The 20,950-nt window shown below is 40.4% G+C and overlaps 1 protein-coding gene across 1 annotated transcript in view; it reads left to right on the top strand.

Annotated features, from left to right (window-relative positions):
* adarb2 (adenosine deaminase RNA specific B2 (inactive)) overlaps positions 1–20,950 on the top strand; it is a 179,324-nt gene that overhangs the window by 146,140 nt on the left and 12,234 nt on the right. Inside the window, exons 4-7 of the mRNA XM_058644435.1 lie at positions 1,042–1,156; positions 11,082–11,250; positions 14,566–14,717; positions 17,234–17,402. Coding sequence (XP_058500418.1) covers positions 1,042–1,156; positions 11,082–11,250; positions 14,566–14,717; positions 17,234–17,402 — 605 coding nt within the window. The remainder of the gene's footprint in view (positions 1–1,041; positions 1,157–11,081; positions 11,251–14,565; positions 14,718–17,233; positions 17,403–20,950) is intronic.

Raw genomic sequence — 20,950 nt, 5'->3', positions numbered from 1 at the left:
TTTATTTAAGCACTAATTGAAAACAGGTTGATGGAAACCCACTGATGGTGTTGATGGATAAAAAGATACTCGCCGTTTTAGCAGGTTCTGATTTCCCTCTGCGCCGCAAGTGCAAAGTGTTTTCCACAGACACACAGTGCAGATTTCATCTATAAATAGCTGTGTGTTGTGTCCACATTGATTAAGTAATGTCTCTTTCAGTATTTAATCATAATACATGGCTGATAATCACTCTGGCAAAGTCATGACTGAAACCTTCTACTCAGCAAACACTCAATAAATGATGTTTATTAACTCACTTTTGTTTATTTTATTGTCTTACCTTTTAATCTTTAAGCACTTGTATTTATTTTTATTTCACACACAGTATATGCACTTTAACTTGACCATATGTACTTGGCACTTTGGAAATACAACTGCCACTTTAAAGACCCCTCAGGGAAGTGTATTCGCATTGTTATGGATGTGTGCTTTGAAATTGTTATTGTTTTGTGTCCTCTCATATTTATCTATTATGGATCCCGAGGGAAACACTGTTGTGTGTACAGCAAAGTGATAGTAAATCTGATTTTATTAGAGCTCGAGCGCCGACTGGTGCAAAGGCCCGATTATATCTGCTCTGATTATTCTTTTTTACATCATGATGATAATCCCACAACCCTCGTGTGGAGGATAAAGTGGATGAAGATGGATGGATGGATGGATAATCATCATCTTTTTTTTCTTTCTTTCTATTTGAGCACACTTTTGACAGCCGTGCAAACCTAGACCTGCAAAAACTGCAACCTGGCCAAGTTTTATGGCAAACCCGTGAATTTGGCAGGAATTACACTTAAAAACACATTTTTACATTTTGTGTTCCCACTAGCCATGCCCAATCAGGAGCGAGGACTATAGTTTATTAAACATTTTATACTATAGTATTGGAAACATCACTAAAATTACGTATAGGAAACATTTGGGTGATTTCTTTGTGTACTTGTGTACATCATGATCAAAACTGTGTGTGGTCTAAATTAAGGGTGCAATTGTGTTTTGCAGGACTTTGCCGATTCAATATTCCACTTGGTGAGGGAGAAGTACCGGTCACTGGTTGGCGGCTGCAGTCCTGCACACGCTCGACACAAATCCCTGGCAGGCATCGTAATGACCCAAGGTATGGCAAATTTCATTGACTGTTATATATCACTTTGAATTATTGAGGCGGTGCAATATAAAGAGAGCGAGGGGAAGGAGGGAGTATGAGGAATAGGAAGGAATTCCAGATTGAGAGCGAAACGTAAACTGGGGGTGAGGAGAGAAAGAGAGTTTCTCACTCCATGCTGTATCTAGGGCTCATACATGAGACTATATCTTCCTGATAAATTATTGACTATTCAGAGCCTCTGAGGAGAATCATACATGGTAGTGAGTGTCACTCATCCCCACTGCATGCTGGACTCCCTGTGCTCAGGCAACTTTGACAGGAGTTCCAGATGCCACACAGGAATTCTTAACTAGATCAGTTTAAAAGTTAATCTGAAACCCTGACTGAGTGACACACACACACACACACACACACACGGGAGGAGCAGTGAGGAGGAGGAAGTGTCTCACTGCTGCTCTCCTGCAGCATGAAACAATGAGTTATTACTCCGCATTTATTTTTCATGCTTTATTTATCTTTCATGTGTGGTGTTGGTTGCACATTACATCAGGCCTCCCACTCTTGGATGAGTGTGCACGGAAGGCACACACAGTATGTACAAACCTGACACATCCGACACACACACACAAACACACACACCATGTCTCTGAAAACAATGTGTACACATCGTGTCACACATGCCCACATAGACCTCAGGATAATCTCACTAAAAGTCTTTTTTCTTTGTTTTCTAAAACAAATCTGTGTTAATTTCACATCTTAACTTACCACAGTATTTGGCAACACATTTTGCACAACACTTATTCATTTGTGTTTGTTTTGATGCTGTTTATTTACATGTTTATTTGCATTGTCTTTAGACACAGTATTTTGCTACCCACCTGTCTAACGTTCATGTATGTTGTTGTGTCTTGAGCTGCTACGAGAAGCTTGAATTTCTTGAGGTTTATGAAGTATCCATTTATCTGTCTGTCTGTAACTGTAACTGTAACTGGGGGGAGGGGCTAGTTGGAGGCTGTAAAGAAGCGCCTCAAACCATCTGAAGTCATTACTGTGTTGAACAGCTTCCACAGCAACAGTATCTAAGGCCGTACCCATTCAATGTGTACGTCTGTTTATTACCTATATCTCTTGCATTTCTTATCCAAACAATGTAATTTATACAGTAGATAGACACTCTAGACAATGATAGTTTATGGCTTAGACACACACAGTTTGGTTACCATGACTTCAGAGGACAACTTACATTCAATTCCTGGAGACTTACTCTAACCTTAACCATAACTACTACTGGCCTAACTCTAACCTTAACCTAACCTTCACCTCATCCTAACATGCCTTCACCTTAAAATGTAATAATTTACATTATGCATACTCGTGCTTTTTGTCCCCATAATGTGACTGTGTAAACAGATTTAGGTCCCCACAACATAAGTAACACCTGGAACACACACACACACCCACAGAGGAGCGGCGTTATCTCCCTGTGTGGCTGCAGGCTGTGGGGCTGTAGGGTCAGTGAGGAGGGATTGGTATCGCTGCTGTCTTTGGAGTGCTGCAGCTCATCTGCTTAGACTTCAGTGAGACTCATCCTGACCTAATCCAATCCCTCTCCTCTCCCCTGCCTCCCAGTAATTGCTTCTGTTTGTTTATTAATAGCACACGTTATCTTCAAAGATCCAGACGCGAGGCTGCCAAGTATTCGCAGCGAAGCAGCAGCGGTGGTGGTGGTGGTGGCGGCGGCGGTGGCAGCTGCATTAGCAGCGGTGGTGTGGTCAGACACCAAACTTGACAGGAACACTGGGGAGTCCTATTTTGCCCCCACCCACTACTCTCTCTCTCTCTCTCTCTCTCTCTCTCTCTCTCTCTCTCTCTCTCTCTCTCTCTCTCTCTCTCTTCTTTCTCTGTGTGTCTCCTGGCTCCGCTCTCACCTCAAGAATATTAATCAGGGGTCCGTCTATGAACCGTAGACCAACCACTACCACCACCTCCCCTACACCCTTGCTCTTGCTGGAGTCACACTGAAACAGCTGGGCAGCCCACAACCTAAGTGAGATTAGTTTTCACCACAGAACAATACACAGTTCACATTAACAATGTAATGTATGATGCAAAATGAATATAAAAAATAAAAAATAAATTAGATAAACACAGACAGCTGTAATATAAATTAATATCATATAATTTTATGTTAAATACATTTGAAAGTGTGATTCATATAACTTTAGGTATTATTATTATAAAAAATATTGCTCTCATTATATTAAGGGGCGGGCCACATAAAATCGAGTGGGGTATCGCGTGTTTGAGACCTCTGCTGTATGTAGTCCGTAGTCTCTGCATGTCACGCCACAGTAGTTGTACTGTGTGCTGTCGGTTACAGAAAATGTTTGCAATTCCAGTTTCAAAATCTGATATTAAAGAGTTAGTTTTGCTACTGGAAGACTGCGTCCATTTGTATATACAGCTCACGGATGGGACTAAAGAATCATCACTGGGACTGAAAGAACGTGATGAGAGGATTTCAAGCCAGATGATAATAAATGGTGGTTAAGCAGTGGTTATTAGTCTGCATATCCATTTTCAAATACAAATGGTTTTCTTCTTGTTATCTGTTTTTCCGGACGCTGCAAATTCTCATGTTCAATAATTACATCCGACAACAAAAACAGAAGAAGGAAGAAAAAAGACCCAGAGCCCAGAGTGTGTCGCAGCAGCACAGAGAGAGATTTGAGAGCTTCAGTGGCATTTCACAAAGAAAGCCTTATATGTTCAAAGCAGTTGCCTGTTGAAGCTAATAAAGATTCAACAGGGTGCATTCTCTTCTCCGGCCAAGATGTTGCGGAGCATTTTCAGACATTTTCTCTCATTCAAACAACACACGTCGAGTGACATTCTGGGAAATCATCCCACATCTTGGGAAGAAGGAAAAAAAAAAACACATGAAAGATAGGATTTATGGAGCTGGAGCTAAATGTCGTATACATGAGTTTACTAAACGTTGACCTTCAGAGCACATTACGCCGTAGAAGAAATTGTTTTAATGCCTGCTTTATGGTACTTGGAGATAATGGACAGCTTATTAGGATACATTTCTCCCTGTTGTGTAACCAGTGAGAATAAAGGGATTCACTAGCGTCTGTTCATTGCAGTTTGTCACTCAGTGGTTTCTCATGATGATTGCCAGTAAATTAGTCTCCACCGCCAGTTCTTACTTTCACTTAAAATTGCTCGTGTATACCTGTATCACTGTTTCTGAAGAAGTCCACAGCAGGTCACTATTGAGCACTGACCACAATCAATGTGCGGATTATGATAAACCTTTTAAAATATTGGTTGGTTACTTTGTATACCCATAACTTCAAACTTAATGAATGCTTTACAAAGACCTGCTTCTATTCCACTCTAATTCAGGAGGTTGTGACCATGTTTCCTGCTAATTGGTGCAAAGAAAACCAGTGTAATATTCTAATTATATGTGTATTTTTATGATTATTAGTATTATGATTATGCATTTATTAAATGGTATTTTGTTTTTACTATTGCTGAAAGCTGCAGTGCGTAACTTTGGTGAGTTTGCTGATGTTATTATCTGCCTCTGTTCAGTCTTTGCAAACAGATTTGTATACTGTGTCCATTATGTTCATTAAACAGTCGTACACATGGAACTGTTTCATGGTATTGCTAACAATGGCTCGCCGTGGATAGGTTTCCACCCATGTTTTTTTCTGACTTCACAACTAGAAAGCAGTGTTGTCCCTCCCCATTTCCAACTTCCGACTTCCGATGTAAAGGGAATGCAGCATAACTCAAAGTCATAATGTCCCACTAGACTCTATTTTCATGCCCATGTGGTACCTAGGGTGACCATACGCCCAGATGTTTCCTCAGATAAACAGAAAAACAACACATGCAAACATTTTAAATCCAGAAATGTTCTGCTTACTGGCAGTTTGTTCTTTTGCCATTATGAGTGCAATAAATTAAGACTGTGCACTTTGCAAGGTATTGCTTTCGCATCTCAGTCGTCAGTTTTTTAAACAGATGTTGTGAATTTTGTTGTGAATAAATACAAATACTGTGAAGAATTTTTATTTTTTCTGTTATACAACCGTCATGTCATAAATTAAATAGACTTGCAATGAACATTTCACAATGAGTATCTCAGAATCACTGTATTATAATACCATCGTTTATCATCATATCTGACCGACTCCAGTCAGTTCTTGACAGGGAAATTAGAAAATCTCAGTTTCCACCCCTGTATCAAAGAGCTAAACATTAGAAATCAGTTTAGTAAAAGATATTCTTTAATATTTTACTTAGCTCTGGTTTATTCATCACTCTAAAAACAGTAGCATTAGCATTATCTGGCTACTTTAAAGACAGATTAGTGCATCAATTCCTGAACGCACTAATGCATTACTGGTATCGTAATCGGAGCATCTCTCAGTCACACATGGACTCGACAGCCATCAGGGGTTCAGTGTCTTGTCTAACGACACTCTGACAAGCAGACTGGAGGAGCCAGGAATCGAACCCCTGACCTTCTGATCTCCTGAGCCACAGCCGGCCCACCGTGAGGCGGCGTGTGCTTTGTCTTCCACTTAAAGACCACTGACAGCACTGTGCATTGAGCGGCGTAGTGCAGTTGCCAGAGTGAGCAGGTGTATCAAACGTACTTTATTTCTCCCCACAGGGAAATTCTTCTGCTGCAGCCTCACAGCAACACACAGCTCACCGCAGTGCAAAGGACACCGAATATAAACAACACGGGCTATTTTGTATTTATGTCTTTGTGGGGTCTAAAAGACGGAATAACCTATCTTTGTGGGGACATTCTAAGACCTGGTTTTAGAGTTACGGTAAGAATTATGATTAGGTTAGGGTTAGGGTTAGGGGCAGGCACTTAGTTGTGATGGCTTAGGTTAGGGTAAGGGGCTAGGGAATAGGGGGCATTATAAGTTGTGGGGCGACGGTAGTCGTCTTTTAACGCAAAGGTTGTGGGTTTGATTCCAGGCTCCGTTAGTCTGCATGCCGACGTGTCCTTGGGAAAAACACTTTTTTTAAGTGTGTATAAATGGGTATGAAAGTGTGAATGAGTGAGTGTGAATAGGTGAATGGCAAAAGCAACTTTGAGTGGTCACCAAGACTAGAAAAGTGCTATATAAATATAATATCTAGAATATCTAGAGAGATAGACACAAACTTTGTGTGTGTGTGTGTGTGTGTGTACAGTGCTCCAGGCCTGTTACTCAACGCCACCTCGTCCCCTTTAACCTTTTCTTTTTGTCTCTCTGTGACGCGGCTGATTATTCCTGGCTTAAAAAAAAAAAAAAGGTGCCTCTGGGTCTCTGACGCTCTCTCTTTCATTCATCCCCATGTCCTCCTCTCTCCTACAAACTGAAGGCAACCCTGGTGCCAATTTCATGGCAGGGTAGCGAGCGGCGCGGCAGAAATTATCCACTGCAAAATTGATCTAAACAATCGCAAAGTGGAACGGCGCGGGGAAAGCGGGAGAATGAAATTGGGAGAGTCTGTTACCTTTTTGAACTTGTGTTATCATGGAGGAGGAATTGGGGTGTAGTGCTGACAGGGAATGCCAATTGTTGAACTCGTGAGATTATTGTGGCACAATACACTCATACATATTGAATGTTTTCTGTGCAGTTGTACAGTAGATTCACCCGGGGGGGCATTATTTCCTAGTCATTCACTTTTTTCTTATCCTCCATCGGAGTTACAGCAGAAATATGCTTCAGTATTTTGATTAAAACTGATATGTAGTACATATTATTAGGACTAATTATCTAATGTTTAATGATTTCAGCCACATGACCCCGTTATCCTCAGTTGTTGTTCCTTTGTCAGCTTTTAATTTATGAAAAAGAACAAAAAACAACAGACACACTGAATTTTCTTCTAGCTTTAAAATGCATATTTGTATATTTCATTTTTATTTAACCTTTATTTAACCACAAATAAAATGTGTCTTTTGCAAGAGTGTCCAAGTCCAGACAGACATCAGTACATAGAGTTGTAGAGCACGGCAACAACTATTCAATTATACAGCTCACTCAATATGATGTAGAACTAATAAAATATACATAAAAAACTAAACTTAAAAACTTTTTATGTTTACAAAGTGCAGTATATATCACATTTTGAGAGTCTAGACAATTTTGGAGCCTGTTCCAGGAAGTAATTCAGTATGGACTCTTGGAACTGGCAATAAGTCTAAGTCCTGGGATCGAAGACAATCACTCCCACTCGTAGTGTTCTGGTGGATGTTGGCCTGAAGACAAGGTGGGAGTAGACCCAGGACGGACTTATAAATGAAAATATGCCAGTGTTTAAATCTGCGGCAAGTGGACAAGTCAGATCATCCAACACAAGCATACAACAAGCAGTGAGAGTCATCTCTCTAAAGTTAGTGATGAGCCTCAGAGTTGGACCTCAAAAGACTACACTAGACAAGACTTAATTTTCCTCAACAGCGTTTCCGGATTACATCCACATGTATTTTAACCTGGCCCTATTCAGACCGGACAAAAAGATGTTTGAATAGCCATCCATATTCACTTTTTCAGGGTTTTGAATGTTTGGTTCAGTTCATGTGATTTCTGCTCTCTTCTACTGTAGATGTATAAGTGTCTCTTTCAGAATTGCTAAATATCATTTCTTATTGTTAATGTTGAAAAACAAAATAACCTTTTTTCTCATGTGAGTTAGGGCTGCAACTAACGATTATTTTGATAATCGATTAATCTGTCGATCATTCTTTTGATTAATCGATTATTGATCGGCGTCCTGCTTAATGGCGCTTAGTGCCACGGCTTTGGTTGGCTTACTGCCCCACATTAGGTGGTAGCAACTGTACGTGTAATAACTTAGACCCAACTAATCGATTATTAAATGAGTTGCCAACTGTTTTAATAATCGATTTTAGTTGTTGCAGCCCTAATGTGAGTATTTTATTCTTTCACCATGTGATGACAGATAGATGTCTTTACTGCTCTTTAGAAACAAGAAAAGTCATCTCAGGCTTGATTGAACAACATAAAACGTGATCAGCGCAGAACATTTTTCTCATTTCAGTTTTAAGACCATAATATTTCTTTTGAATTTTTTTTCTCTGTAGTTTCCAAAGGAAAATTTGGATTTCTTCCACCCTACCTTAGACTTTCCTTTCTTCTGTATGCCCCCCCCCCCCACACACACACACACACACACACACACACACACACACAGGCACACACTCCACCCTCTACCCTCCTTCCCTTATCAGGCCTTTACCGCCACAGTGCCATCTGGGCTGAGGCAGATAAAAGCTCATGTGCCGGGCCGGCGGCGCCTGCGGGTCTGCCAGCAGCCAGTGAAGCCTGACTTTCAGAGGCGATGGAAGAGATTTGTGGCAGCATAGGAAGGAATGGCATGACGTGAGCGTGCTGATCCCAGACATCCACAAGCCCTTGTCTGTCTGTCTGTCTGTCTGTCTGTCTGTCTGTTAGCGAGGTGCAAAGACTTGTGATATGCGATCTCTCTCCTTATTTCAGTACCAACAGAGTGTGTGCGTGTCCTCTCATACAAAAACAGTCAGTTACCTGGAACTCTGAAGGCTCTGATTGAGCTCACTACAAACTAAGATTGCTTAACACGGCAACAAAGTAGAAATAATTTGATATTTGTTGAGGGTATTGCTTAATACTGTACTAATCCATCAGCTTTTGAAACTAATATTTCATAAAAACAATTGTTAAGCTTCTATTAAATTATGATATAATGCAGAGTCTTGTTGCGGTTCCTCCTTGTGCATGTGTCACATGTGACACAGTTTTTAGTTCCATGTGACCTCATGTAACCTCAAAGTGGCCAAACTGTCTCATTGTGACTAATTGTTATTGTACGCATAGTCTCCCTGAAGGTTTGCCTTTCTGGTGTTTGTGCATTTAACCACCAACTGGTACAGTTCAGTTCAGTTTGGTGCGCTTTTATTCGCTCTTTAGTGAAAAGTTATGACGGTACCATAACAGTTTACTAGTTCTGTTCTTCTTTATTGATAGGCTACACTGTGTCATGTTGCCCTATTTAGAATTAGAATGAGTTATTTTTTGCACACACACCAATAAAGTGATGGTGAGTTTGATCTCTGTATTTAACCCATGCTTAACCCACACACATAAACGGGACACAGGAGGAGTGGGCAGCGCTTATCTGTGCTGGACGAGCAATGGGGATCGGGTGCCTTGCTCAGGGACATCCCAGCTCTGACTTGTCCTGGGATTTAGACTGGCGACCCTAAGGTTACAAGCCCAATTCCCTTCCATTTGACCTTGAATAGCAAAACTGTAGAGTAAAGCAGCTTCAAGTGTTCATCAAGAACTGCATTTGACCACTAAATACAAATGTAGCTATATGTCATTTATCCTAGTAAACAATCCACATTTTACATTTGCTCGTCATCCAGGTATTTTCAAATTAGAGAGAGAGAGAGCATCTGCTTAGCTGGTGTTTTGGAATCCTTTGGTTTTAGACTCCAGTGTGAGGTGCAGAGCAGTCTGAATGAGAGGGCGTGGTGTCAGCACAGTTCATAGATGGAGGGGATCCAGCTAATCCTGGCTGGTGTGGTGTGATAGTGGACTCTGAGAGAAACACTCACTCGTGCTGGGGAGAGAAGTGTGGTGATGGAAATGACCCAGTAACCAGAATGACCTCTTCTTACGGTTCTTCCTCAGGAGACATGAACATTCTGTGGCCTTTTATATATGTATTTTTCTATAAAACCTTCATTATTTTCATGTCCAAGAATGGCGCTTTACTGATTATGTATAAATACGTACCTTCCTGACAAGGGAACAGTATTACCATTTATATTCTTAACACATTGACCTCACTTTCACTGCACTGTTGTTTTTGCATTTTGCATTTAAATAAATCGAACTGTGTTATCCTCATTTTAATATCCCTGGTGTTGTTGGATGAAAATCCCTCCTACACATAGAAAAGTGAGAAAGGACCATAGACTTCTACTGCTTTAGCCTTCACATTAGGGCCAATCCCAGGTCAGATAGGGCGGGGTACAGCCTGGACAGGTCGTCAGTCCACTGCAGGGACAACACACAGAGACAAACAACCATTCACTCACACCTACAGTCAATTTAGAGTGTCCACTTGCATGTTTTGTTTTTTGGAGAACCCACACACACACAGGGAGAACATGCCAACTTCACACAGAGAGGCTCTCGATCATATACTGGTGATAGAAATGGTTGTTGTCTTCAGTTTTGAAAAGTGAAGCCTAGGGAGTAGAAGTCTATGGGGAAATGAGTCCACTTATCAGGATTTATAATGTCAGTTAATGGTCTCAATCTCTAGTTTGAAGTCTTCTTCAATAGAGCATGATGTCCTTTTTGCAAATGATGTTCCCATTTAGAGATTAATGGATGATAAAGCATGGCACATAAGAGTGGAATCCTGTGTGACTGACGGCTGGATCTTCCAATAGGAAACTTGGAATTTCTGAGGTCATGGTGCATTTCCCACTCGGAAACTTGGAGCAACCTCACAACCCTGACTTTCCGAGATGCCTGTCATCGTAGAAACACTGTCACTTGTACCGATAATAGCACTTCTGTCATATGTGTTTCACAGTAAATCAATCGCACACATAGTATTGTTTATTTTTTTGAACCAAAGACATGTTGATGTGCCATATCCAGTGTTGTTATCAATTGGTATTGTGGAAAATGGCTAGCTCGAGGTATGTTTGTGTTTCCAATGCCTGGAATGCAACAAAACAAAAAAAAAGGCAAATTTTGAATCTCAAGACTTCACTTTAGGAGTTTGTGTTGCAACCGGAAGACTTCATTCTCTTTTTATAAACAGTCAATGATTAAGAAATCAATGTAGTCAATGTGTGTGTTTTTTTTCACAGGGCTGGACCTGAGGCATGCGCAGGTGGTTGCCTTATCCACAGGCACCAAGTGCATCAACGGGGAGTATCTGAGTGACCAGGGGCAGGTGGTCAACGACTGTCACGCTGAAGTCACGGCCCGCAGAGCCCTGCTACGCTTCCTTTACTCGCAGCTTGAACTCTTCTTAAGGTAATGACTGTACCTTCAGTACAGGTACTTTTTTTAAAAGCTCTGCTTTTGCTCTCTGACAGCTGTGTGATATTTACAGTTTTAGTGCCCTCAAGTAGCTCAGCACAAGCCTTCGATCAGTGGTCTGGAAAGCTGTCTTATTACTGACCAATCAATTGCTTCCATCTTTGCTGAAAATATGAGCTTTTGGATTTATTACATGTGTTTTAACCGGACGAAATGGTGGATTTGTGTCATGCTCAGCTGTGTGAGCAGGTGAGGCAGAAGAACTAACAATAAAACCGGGTAAGAATTCTCAATTATAAATAAGCAGGTCTTACAGTACTATGTAAGGAAGGATTAGCAGATAAATCCTCGAAGACAGTGGTTCTCAAATCAGTACCATAGCTCACTGCTATTGCAATTCTGACACACTCAAGGATTAAACCTCACCTAGTCTGGTCACCAGTACGTAGCTCATGGTGGCTGTTGCTATAATCAAAATTTGACATGGCTATTACAGCATCACAGACATGTCTTACAATAACAATATTGTCTTGTAAAAGTTAAAATACTGAAAATCCAGCACTGGTTGGATGAGATTATCAGTGATGTTTCAACATGTAAGTAATACTTTTGTATTTTATTTGACCATGTGTTAACCAGTACCTCGGCACTGGTACATTTGGAAATCTTCTGGAGTATAAGAAGTATCAAGCAAAACAATGAAAGGTTCCAGTGTATAATAATTAGTGACATCTGCTGATAAAAACAAATGGAGAACTCCTCTCCTCACTTTTCCTAGCACATCAGTGAACTCCAGTGACCTTCACAGACCAGAAAGGATGTCAATCCCCTTTCATTGCATGCAAAATGATAAAGAATGAGCCTGCACTGGATTGTCCATTCAGGCTTCTGTACAAACACTGCAAGATGGCTGACTCTGTAAAGCAAGGCCCTTGCCTAAAGTATGTATTAAAGAGTTATTCTTAATATGTACTTACACAAACTTTAAAAGGCATTATCTTTACTTTCTGCCAGTAAACGCTCCTAAATAATAACCTTTGATTGTTAACTGCTGCAGCAATGTCTGCATGGGCTTTTTCATTTTAGTTCACAACTTGCCTGGGACCATTTTAGCATGCGTTGCATTATCTTTTTTGCTTAACATCACTGAATATGTTGTTTGCTGTGACCTCCCGCTGCAGTGCCACAGAACGCTCTCTCTCTCTCCTCTATAATAAATGTCACTGAAGGAGCCCCACTTTGTCCACTGGACACTTTTCAATAATCAGTGAGCCATATGTGTGCTGTTCTCTCCAGCTAACTAAGCATGCTATCACACACTCAGCTGGTTCAGCTCAAGGTCTCTGTGGCCTATTTGTTTTTAGCACCTTTTTGTCCAGTGGATCTGCTCTCGCAACCTACACATTGTGCTCTGGTGCGGAAAAATCTTTCCCAAAAGATTTTTTGTACCTGGAGACAGCCGTGATGAGTTTTGACTCTAACAGCCTCCGGTGCACAAGCATTTATTTTGCTTTCAAGCTCCCCCAAGAGGAACTTCATAGCAAGGCTGATTCATCAGATTAGCGGCGAAAAGTCTACATGGTTGAATGTCATATTTGCATACACACCGCTGACTTTTTGTCATAGCACAATGCTGGGTGACACTTTTGCCGCTGAGTAAAATGGCTAACGGGGGAAGATAATTCATAATGAAATGACCAAACCAAATGCCACAAGTGCCATATTTACACTCAGTGAAAGGACATCGGAGACAGACGAGAGGTATATGTAAAGAGTGCAGCCGTGCTTTGCATTGAATTGTATAGTTAACTTAGATCAATCCTTCAGCACGTTGACCCAGATTTTTAATTAGACAGGTTGTCCAATTGATAGCCTATGCTGTAAATCAGGCCATTACTGACCGGCCCGTGTAAGGTAAACACATCATACTGTACATGCGTTTACGAATTTATGAAGCAACTTTATGTAGGTTACGTGAGATGCTCATCAGAGATGTTAGCTCATGCTAAAAAAACAAAATAAAGAAAGCTGTGTGTCAAGGGTGTGGAGAGCAGGTTGAATTCAGTTTATATTGAAAAACGCAATGCACGTTTTGTTCACTATTGTTTGGGGAATTTTGATTGAATAAATGATATAATGTTGGTGTTCTTACGAAACCTACTTCAATTTTTCTTTTGCTTAATTATACAATGTATTCTTACCAGTTGCAGTTTGTCAAAATTACACTATTTACTGCTTCTTATAAAGAGATGACATTAATATTGAGCAGAATTGAGCTCAGCCTTTTGCCCACGCTGTTCTAAATTTATTTTTATTTGATTTTATGTACCAGTTACACAGTGATCACTAGCACTTTCTGACAAAAAGTAAACATCTTCCTTCTTTGAATTTAACCACTGAATTAGGGGCAGTAAGGACGGGGGCTCAGTGGTAGAGCAAGACGTCTTTCAACTGTGGGTTTGATTCCCGGCTCTGGTAGTCTACATGCCGATGTGTCCTTGGGCAAGACACTTTTAACCACACGTGTGTTAGAAGAAAGTGTGAGTGAATGAAAAAACTGTAGTGGTCATCAAGACTAGAAAAGTGTTATTTATATAAATACAAACCATTTACCATATTAGATTAAATTAGATTAGATTAGATTATACATACTGTTTCTAGCTGTGTCATTTCTGATGCATAACTGCTCCTTCATGTGCAACCTCAAGCAAATTTGGGTCTGAATCATATATATAATTTTAACACCCCTAATATATGGCATATGAAAGTGCAATTAGTGGAAATCATGCTGCACCTCACATTAGTTTAAATTCTGTTACATGTTTATAGATTAGAGAGACAGATATTGGGTTAAATTGACAGAAATACTGGTAAATTTCATTCAAGAAGATAAGGAATACTCCTCGGTGAGGTCAAACCCCCGACTGCGATAAATGTCCCTTCGTTGACAACATCTTGTCTTCGTCATGTGAAATACACAGTTTCTCATTTTGTGTAACCACCTGTTTTATCTTGAACAATTCTGACCCCTATGATGACACTTCCATCACTCAAATACAAAGCATGTATAGACCAGTAGGTTAAATGCCCTCCCCCTGTTTCCCCTGAGACATTCGGACAGGCTGAGTAATGTCCAGTGGAGCGTCTGACAGCAGGAGAATGGGCTGTGGTCAGACAGAGGGCCGGTGTCCATCTCTCTCTCTCTCTCTGTTTCCAAACAGCGGAAATCTATTTCCCGTGCTGTGATGAATGGTGCCACATTTTTCATCCATCTCTCTTGTTCTTGTTTTGTGTGTGTGTTTTTTTAAGTAAAAGGCCAGAGGACTGGGAGGAGTCGATATTCGTGAGGCACAAGGAGTGTGGCTACAGGTTGAGAGACAACATCCATTTCCACATGTACATCAGCACCTCACCGTGTGGCGACGGGAGACTCAACTCGCCCTACGAAATCAGCGCGGACTGTAAGATACTTTTGTTTTTCTGTGGTTTCAGTGACAGTGGAGACAGAAAAAGAAGTCTATTTGATTACATGCAAACACACGCTGCTGTTAAAGTTATTCAGAGCCTATCTGTCGCCACACTGCGCTGACTCAATGACTTTTTATTACTGGAAATACATTTGACATTTATTTAGACAGATTATTTTCTGGTGGCCTGTGTTCAGAAATGTAATCTGAATGACAGTTTCCAGACATTAAATACGTAAATCTCTCTCATCTTTCATCACCAATTCAAGCTGCTGCTCAGCGCTGAGAGTATGTGTATAAACACTACTGTGCCGTACGTGATGTGGTTTTTTTGGTTTAAATGGGCCGGGGTTGGAAAGTGAGAGAGAGAAAAGATGATGGTGTCACATCAAAGAAGCCTCTGAACTTGACGTTTTTAGCCATTAAACCTTTAAAATGATGTGTTTTTGGAGATTAGAAAATGACTGAGCACCTTTTTCTTGAATATTTCCGAGCTGCAATTCTGGGTTTGAGTTTATAGCAAAATAATTGAATTTATTGAAAGAAACAGTAGTTATCTTCAGTATGCACAGTACGTATGCTTCTCCATATTGTGGAAATTCAGTTTCTTTTGTTAATTTTATCAATTAAATACATTTGATTTCTACAGTATAGTGTAATTGCACATAATATTTAATCTCAAGGCTCTTTACATAAGGTCACCTCACAATATTATAGAAAGAGTGAGAAACCTGATAGTTCACACAGTTAGAAGAGTCACAGCACTGATATAATCATTATCCTAATCCTAATTCATTAGAGCCCAGGTCACTAATAGCTGAACCCAGGTCTGGATCCTGACCCAGAGACTGTCATAGGAAGAAAAGGACAAATTACTTTATGTATATATATATATATATATATATATATATACTGTATATAGATATATATATATATATATATATATATATATATATACATCATCATCATCGATATTTGTCGCATTTATTTTTTAATTGGCCCTAGAAGTCCAGGAAATGCACACCAATTACATGCACTGTATATTACCATATAGTGACTTTCAGCCAATCATATTAGTGAATTTGGGCCACAGCGGATGCATGAGCAGAGCGTCAGCCCCACTGCCCCCATGAGAAATGCCTTTCATGTCCCTAAATCCATTCAGTTTTCAGCACTTTTTCAGGCTTTTATTGTGAAATATTTACAATAAAAGCATTGAAATAACAGACGCGCAGCTTCCCACTGAAGAGTCCTGACATTTAGTTGATTGCAGAGCAGTATTTAAACGTATATGATGACATTATTAAAGGTAAACCCTGTGCAAAAGCATACCAGACTCGCACTCCCTGTGCGAACAACAGCGAGTGAGACACTGCAGACACCGCAGGGGGAGATGAGAAGTGAGGGAAAAATACATGATGATAATCAGAGAAAAGTGACTTCACATGGTGTGACCTGAGGAGAGAAATGTAGACAGCACACCACATCAGTTTTTATTTTAGTCCTTAAAAGTATTTTAGTACGTGCATCTGTGCTGCCTTTTATGTACAACATTAAGTCAGTTGTTGATGCTGATGCACATATTTAAATATACATTACATTGGATTTAACCACTTGAACAATTGTGAGACAATTATGATGTTCCACCTTTCAAAATTGTATTTGACAGAAAAAGGAAGAAGTGGAAAAAGAAGAAGACAGTATAGTTGAGCAGTGGTGTCAGATCTGGATCCTGCAGCCCTGGAGACGGACATTAAGAATGAGGACACAAAGATAGACAGGACACAGAGAGGAAAAGCACAAACTTGGAGAGGAGAGAAGTTAATCAAGATGTCATAATGTGATTTAAATACAACCAAATAAGGGAAAGTTCCGGTTCACCAAAACCAGCCTTAACTACAAGCTTTATTGAAGAGAATGTTTTGAAGTTTAACCTTAAATGTAACCTTCAATCAACCATATTAGTTCATATAGAGGTCACTCTTGTGACAGTGCTTTGCATGGTGGAATGACTTGTGTTATGCGTTGTTTGCTGTAAACAGTCTCAGTACAAGGGAACGTCTCGTCCTCCCTCCCAAGCCAGAGACGAGCGGCGAGAATCCCATCAATTGCGTGCTTCATTAACAGCTAGACAGTGAACACTCTCAGAAAGCATCTAATTCCTTAAAAAGATGCTATTAACCTCGTTTAAACCTTTGCTTTCAAAGGAACGGAAGTATTTGTTGTCTGTTAGAGATTAATGAATTGAGCTTGAAGCTGCGTGAATGAATTATCGCTGTCACTGGAGGAATGATAAACCACCAAGTTGGTGTCACTTCATTAAAATACAAGAATAAATCTTTAGATAATTAAGTTGTTTTTTTTTAGATTATATGCAGCTAGTTAAACATGGACGCCATGCACGGTAACATTCTGTTTATTGTCTTCACTTTTCTTGACTGCTGCATGACACGACTCTCTGTCATCGCTGTTGTTTGTGTGTGTTTGTTTGTTGTGTGCGTCCGACACAGTACACAGCAGCAGACACCTCATGAGGAAGCACCGCAACCACCTGCGGACCAAAATCGAGTCAGGCGAGGGAACGGTGCCGGTGCGATGTCGGGGGGCGGTCCAGACGTGGGACGGCGTCTTACAGGGCGAGCAGCTCATCACTATGTCCTGCACGGACAAGCTCACCAGGTCAGTGAGCTCAGCTGATACATCTGGGTTTAAAGCTTCCTTGTTTCACCTCTTTTTCTGACACATTTCACTCAATGTTTCTGTCAGTCAAGTCACTAAATTTGGGCAAAAATATAATGCCTGTACTAAAAAGCAAGATCTGAGGCAACATGTTTCTTTTATATATATATGTATATATATATAATATATGTACTTTATTAACATTACAAAGGATACGTTTCAACGTCATTCCATTCATCCTGCCATATTTATACCTTTTTACCAAAAGCATACATTTTACCTGCCAAATAAACAAAAAAAATATACTGTAAGGATATCAAGGATGCTAGTTATCCTGAGTTTGTTGGTGTTACTTCATACCATTAGAAATTAGCTGCAAAAACCTGGTCGGTCAGTTTAAGCATCTTTGAGTGTCCAAAAAAGCGCTATATAAGTACGATGTAGTATTATTATTATTACTGCCCCCACCCGCCCCTGCGCTGTTGCTGTATAGCCTGAAACGCTCCCTCAGTCAGGTCTGACAGTGTTAGACACTGCCGCTTTAGGTCAAGATCAACAACATCCACAGGTTTATATCTGAAATATCATGTTCTTCTTTTCTGCAACTATCAGTGCTTCATTTGATTATTAGACACAAGAAAACCAAACTATGATGAACAAAGAAAAAGGGATTGATGGAAGAGTTTAACTTTATTAGAGGATTAGCATCAACCTGAGAGGAGATGATCTTCTTTCTAAAATGTGCTTCATGAGCCAGGTGGAGATTTGTCTGATATTTACCTTTGCATATAAGTCTGTGCGTAGGTTGATGTGTGTGTGTTGCTGTACAGTATGTGAAACCTTTCGTAGTCCATGTGACGTATGTTGATATGGATTTCCCATATGTGACTTAAATGGCTAATCCCCTTTTAATGAATACATTTGTTAATCACGTCTTAATCTCCGCATCTGTCACGTGGACTCTCCTTTCATTCACAAGCGTCTAACCACTGGTTTCTATTTATTTGTTCAGGTTGCACATGTGGTTTCTGTACTTATTCCAATAAAAACTTGATTAAAACAGGCTCACCAGTGCTGGCAGATTGTAATATATAGCAATTATAATGTGTTTACTCAAACATTGTAGGACAGATGGTAATGCTGAATAAAGACAGCTTTACTTGAATTAACACATTGTTTCTATGTGCTAAGAATAAAAGCATCTGTCTGTAAAAGTGGGAGAATCGTAACAGGCAGAGCGATGGAGTATTGAATAAAGTCAGGTGTTAAATAAAATGAACAGAAGGGATTTTTGGCATTCTTTTAAAACAACATATATCAATAAATATTGTCAGAAGCCATAGAAAAATGACTCACTGTTTTTAGAGATAGCAGAGAGGGCAACATGGGCTACAATCACAATTGTCTGTAGTTTTATACTTTTGTAAGGGCAATTAGTGTAGGTAAATATTGCTGTGAAATGGTCATGGAAACCATTAGATTCAGTGATTACACAGATTATACATCTTAATATTTTAGCTGTTAACACTCCGTGCCTGAGGAGACGATAAAGAACGAGGACCGTGATCCTGAGTGAGTTACACTGACCTCATTCAGAGCGAGAAAGACGCCGTGTAATGAACTCACTTATGATAAGTACAGTAAATCCAGGTGTGACGCATCGGTCAAAACCACGGCTGCTTTAAAGACAGACCACGTAGCGTCACGGGCTGATAGAACAGGCCGGAACAGAGCGTGACACAGTCAAAGAGAAAAGGAAAGAAAAGTCATAAAGTCAGTGAAGTGACTCAGTGAGGTCAGCGAGGTCTTCTAACATTAGCAGCAGCAAAAGCACTGAGTGTTGTTTCTTCTTTTTGCCTCTTTTTTAACGTAGAGGATTATACAAAACATGGAATTTTGACTGGAGGGCAGAAAAGTCTGTGGCAGATTTACGCCACTGTATTTTAACATTGGCGACAATGGTGCTACATCAAGGGCTCAATATTTTCTCAGGTGGCACTTGGTATAAAAAGAACCACTGCTGTAGATGAATTCAAAAAATGGGATTTTAATGATTTGCTTATCTCCACAAAAATGATAGTCATTCACAATTCAGTGGCTTTTATTCTGAAAAAAGATGAGAAAAAGAGCAACTTTAAGACACGAGTAACATTCTGTGGCCCATTGAAGGGAATTTTTTAAACCAACACATTTCTGAAATGTGTCATTTCTGTACAAGATTGAATAGTTTAGATTAGAGGAAAAACGATGATTAGGAAAAGCAGGGTTTGCCTCATTAAGATATAATGTTTTGGCCGGGTGTTCGAATGCTTCCAAATATACTTGCTGACCCATTCAAAACTACACAGAGAAGGTTCTCACCAGTGATATTTCTTCACTTCTACACTTTCTCTCAAGCCAGTTTTTAATATCTTCACAGTTGTTTTATCATAACTGGGCCTCAACAGGAACTGAACCCATGAATTGGACTCAGTAAGAACCACACTGTGCCAACTGAGCCATACAGACCCACAACTGAGCTGCTCTAGTGTGTGAAAGAGAGACAAAAAAGAAAAGAAACACACACACACACACACAGAGCGAGAAGAGAGAAGAGAGGTGAACCCTTCTCCTATGGAGCCACTGTTAATTTGACCAATTTGATTCAGTTGGCCCAGGCTGGAGATGGTGTGATTAAATCTACCCAGGTCACCAACGAGGGTGAAAGCAATTACTTTACAAAAAAATAGAGTGAGGGGGGAAGGAGAAGGGACATGCTGCTTTTCTTTCTCTGCCACCATCTTCTCCCCCCTCCACCTCACCAGGCCAGACAGCAGACGCAGCTTCTTCTCTTTCCATTTTTTCTTTTCCTGTTTTTATCGCTGTAAATGATCGGTGGCCGTCGTTAAAGTGAGTGGGTCACCGAGGGCCAGTTTATCAAGGTCAGGGTGGAGGATGGAACTCACACACACACACACACACACACACACAGGCGCAATCTTTAAGCGATCCCCTGGATCCTCTTTTTGTCGTCTGTCACACTTTAGTTCTTTCACTTTATTAGAGTGGGATCAGCTTTGAGCTTTAGGATCTGTGGCCTCTGCATAAACATTTGCAGTAATAGCTGGCGCCTCATCTCGTTGTCACTTCACCTGATGAACATCGTTTTGTTTTCTTAAGCCGAGCCCACCGAAGCTCCTTTGCTAATATTTGATTTGAAGTCGACAGCTGGATTTAATTGAGGGGCCTAAATGGCTCTCATATAACGATGATGTTCTCCATTCCACTGCAGTTTTATGCAGATGAGCACATTACTTTAATGGTCGGCGTTTACCAGGGGAAGGAAGAAAGGATAGATGTGGAGAAACAGAGCAAGGGAGAGAGGGAGGGAGGCAGAGAGAGAACAGAGGCCCTCTCCCCTCTTTAATTTCACACACCCGAGCCAGATGGCTCTTTTCTTGCATGAGATTAGAAGATGTTTCTGATTCACAGTGTCGCTTTCTGGGAAAATTAATATTTCAGGCTAAACTGCTTCTGTTTTGTTGTGTGTGTGTGTCTGTGTGTGTGTG

Source organism: Solea solea, chromosome 1 (genome assembly GCF_958295425.1).
Source record: "Solea solea chromosome 1, fSolSol10.1, whole genome shotgun sequence".
NCBI lineage: Eukaryota > Metazoa > Chordata > Actinopteri > Pleuronectiformes > Soleidae > Solea > Solea solea.
The sequence above is the reverse complement of the archived record's forward strand: the minus strand, read 5'-3'. Positions and strand labels throughout refer to the sequence as shown.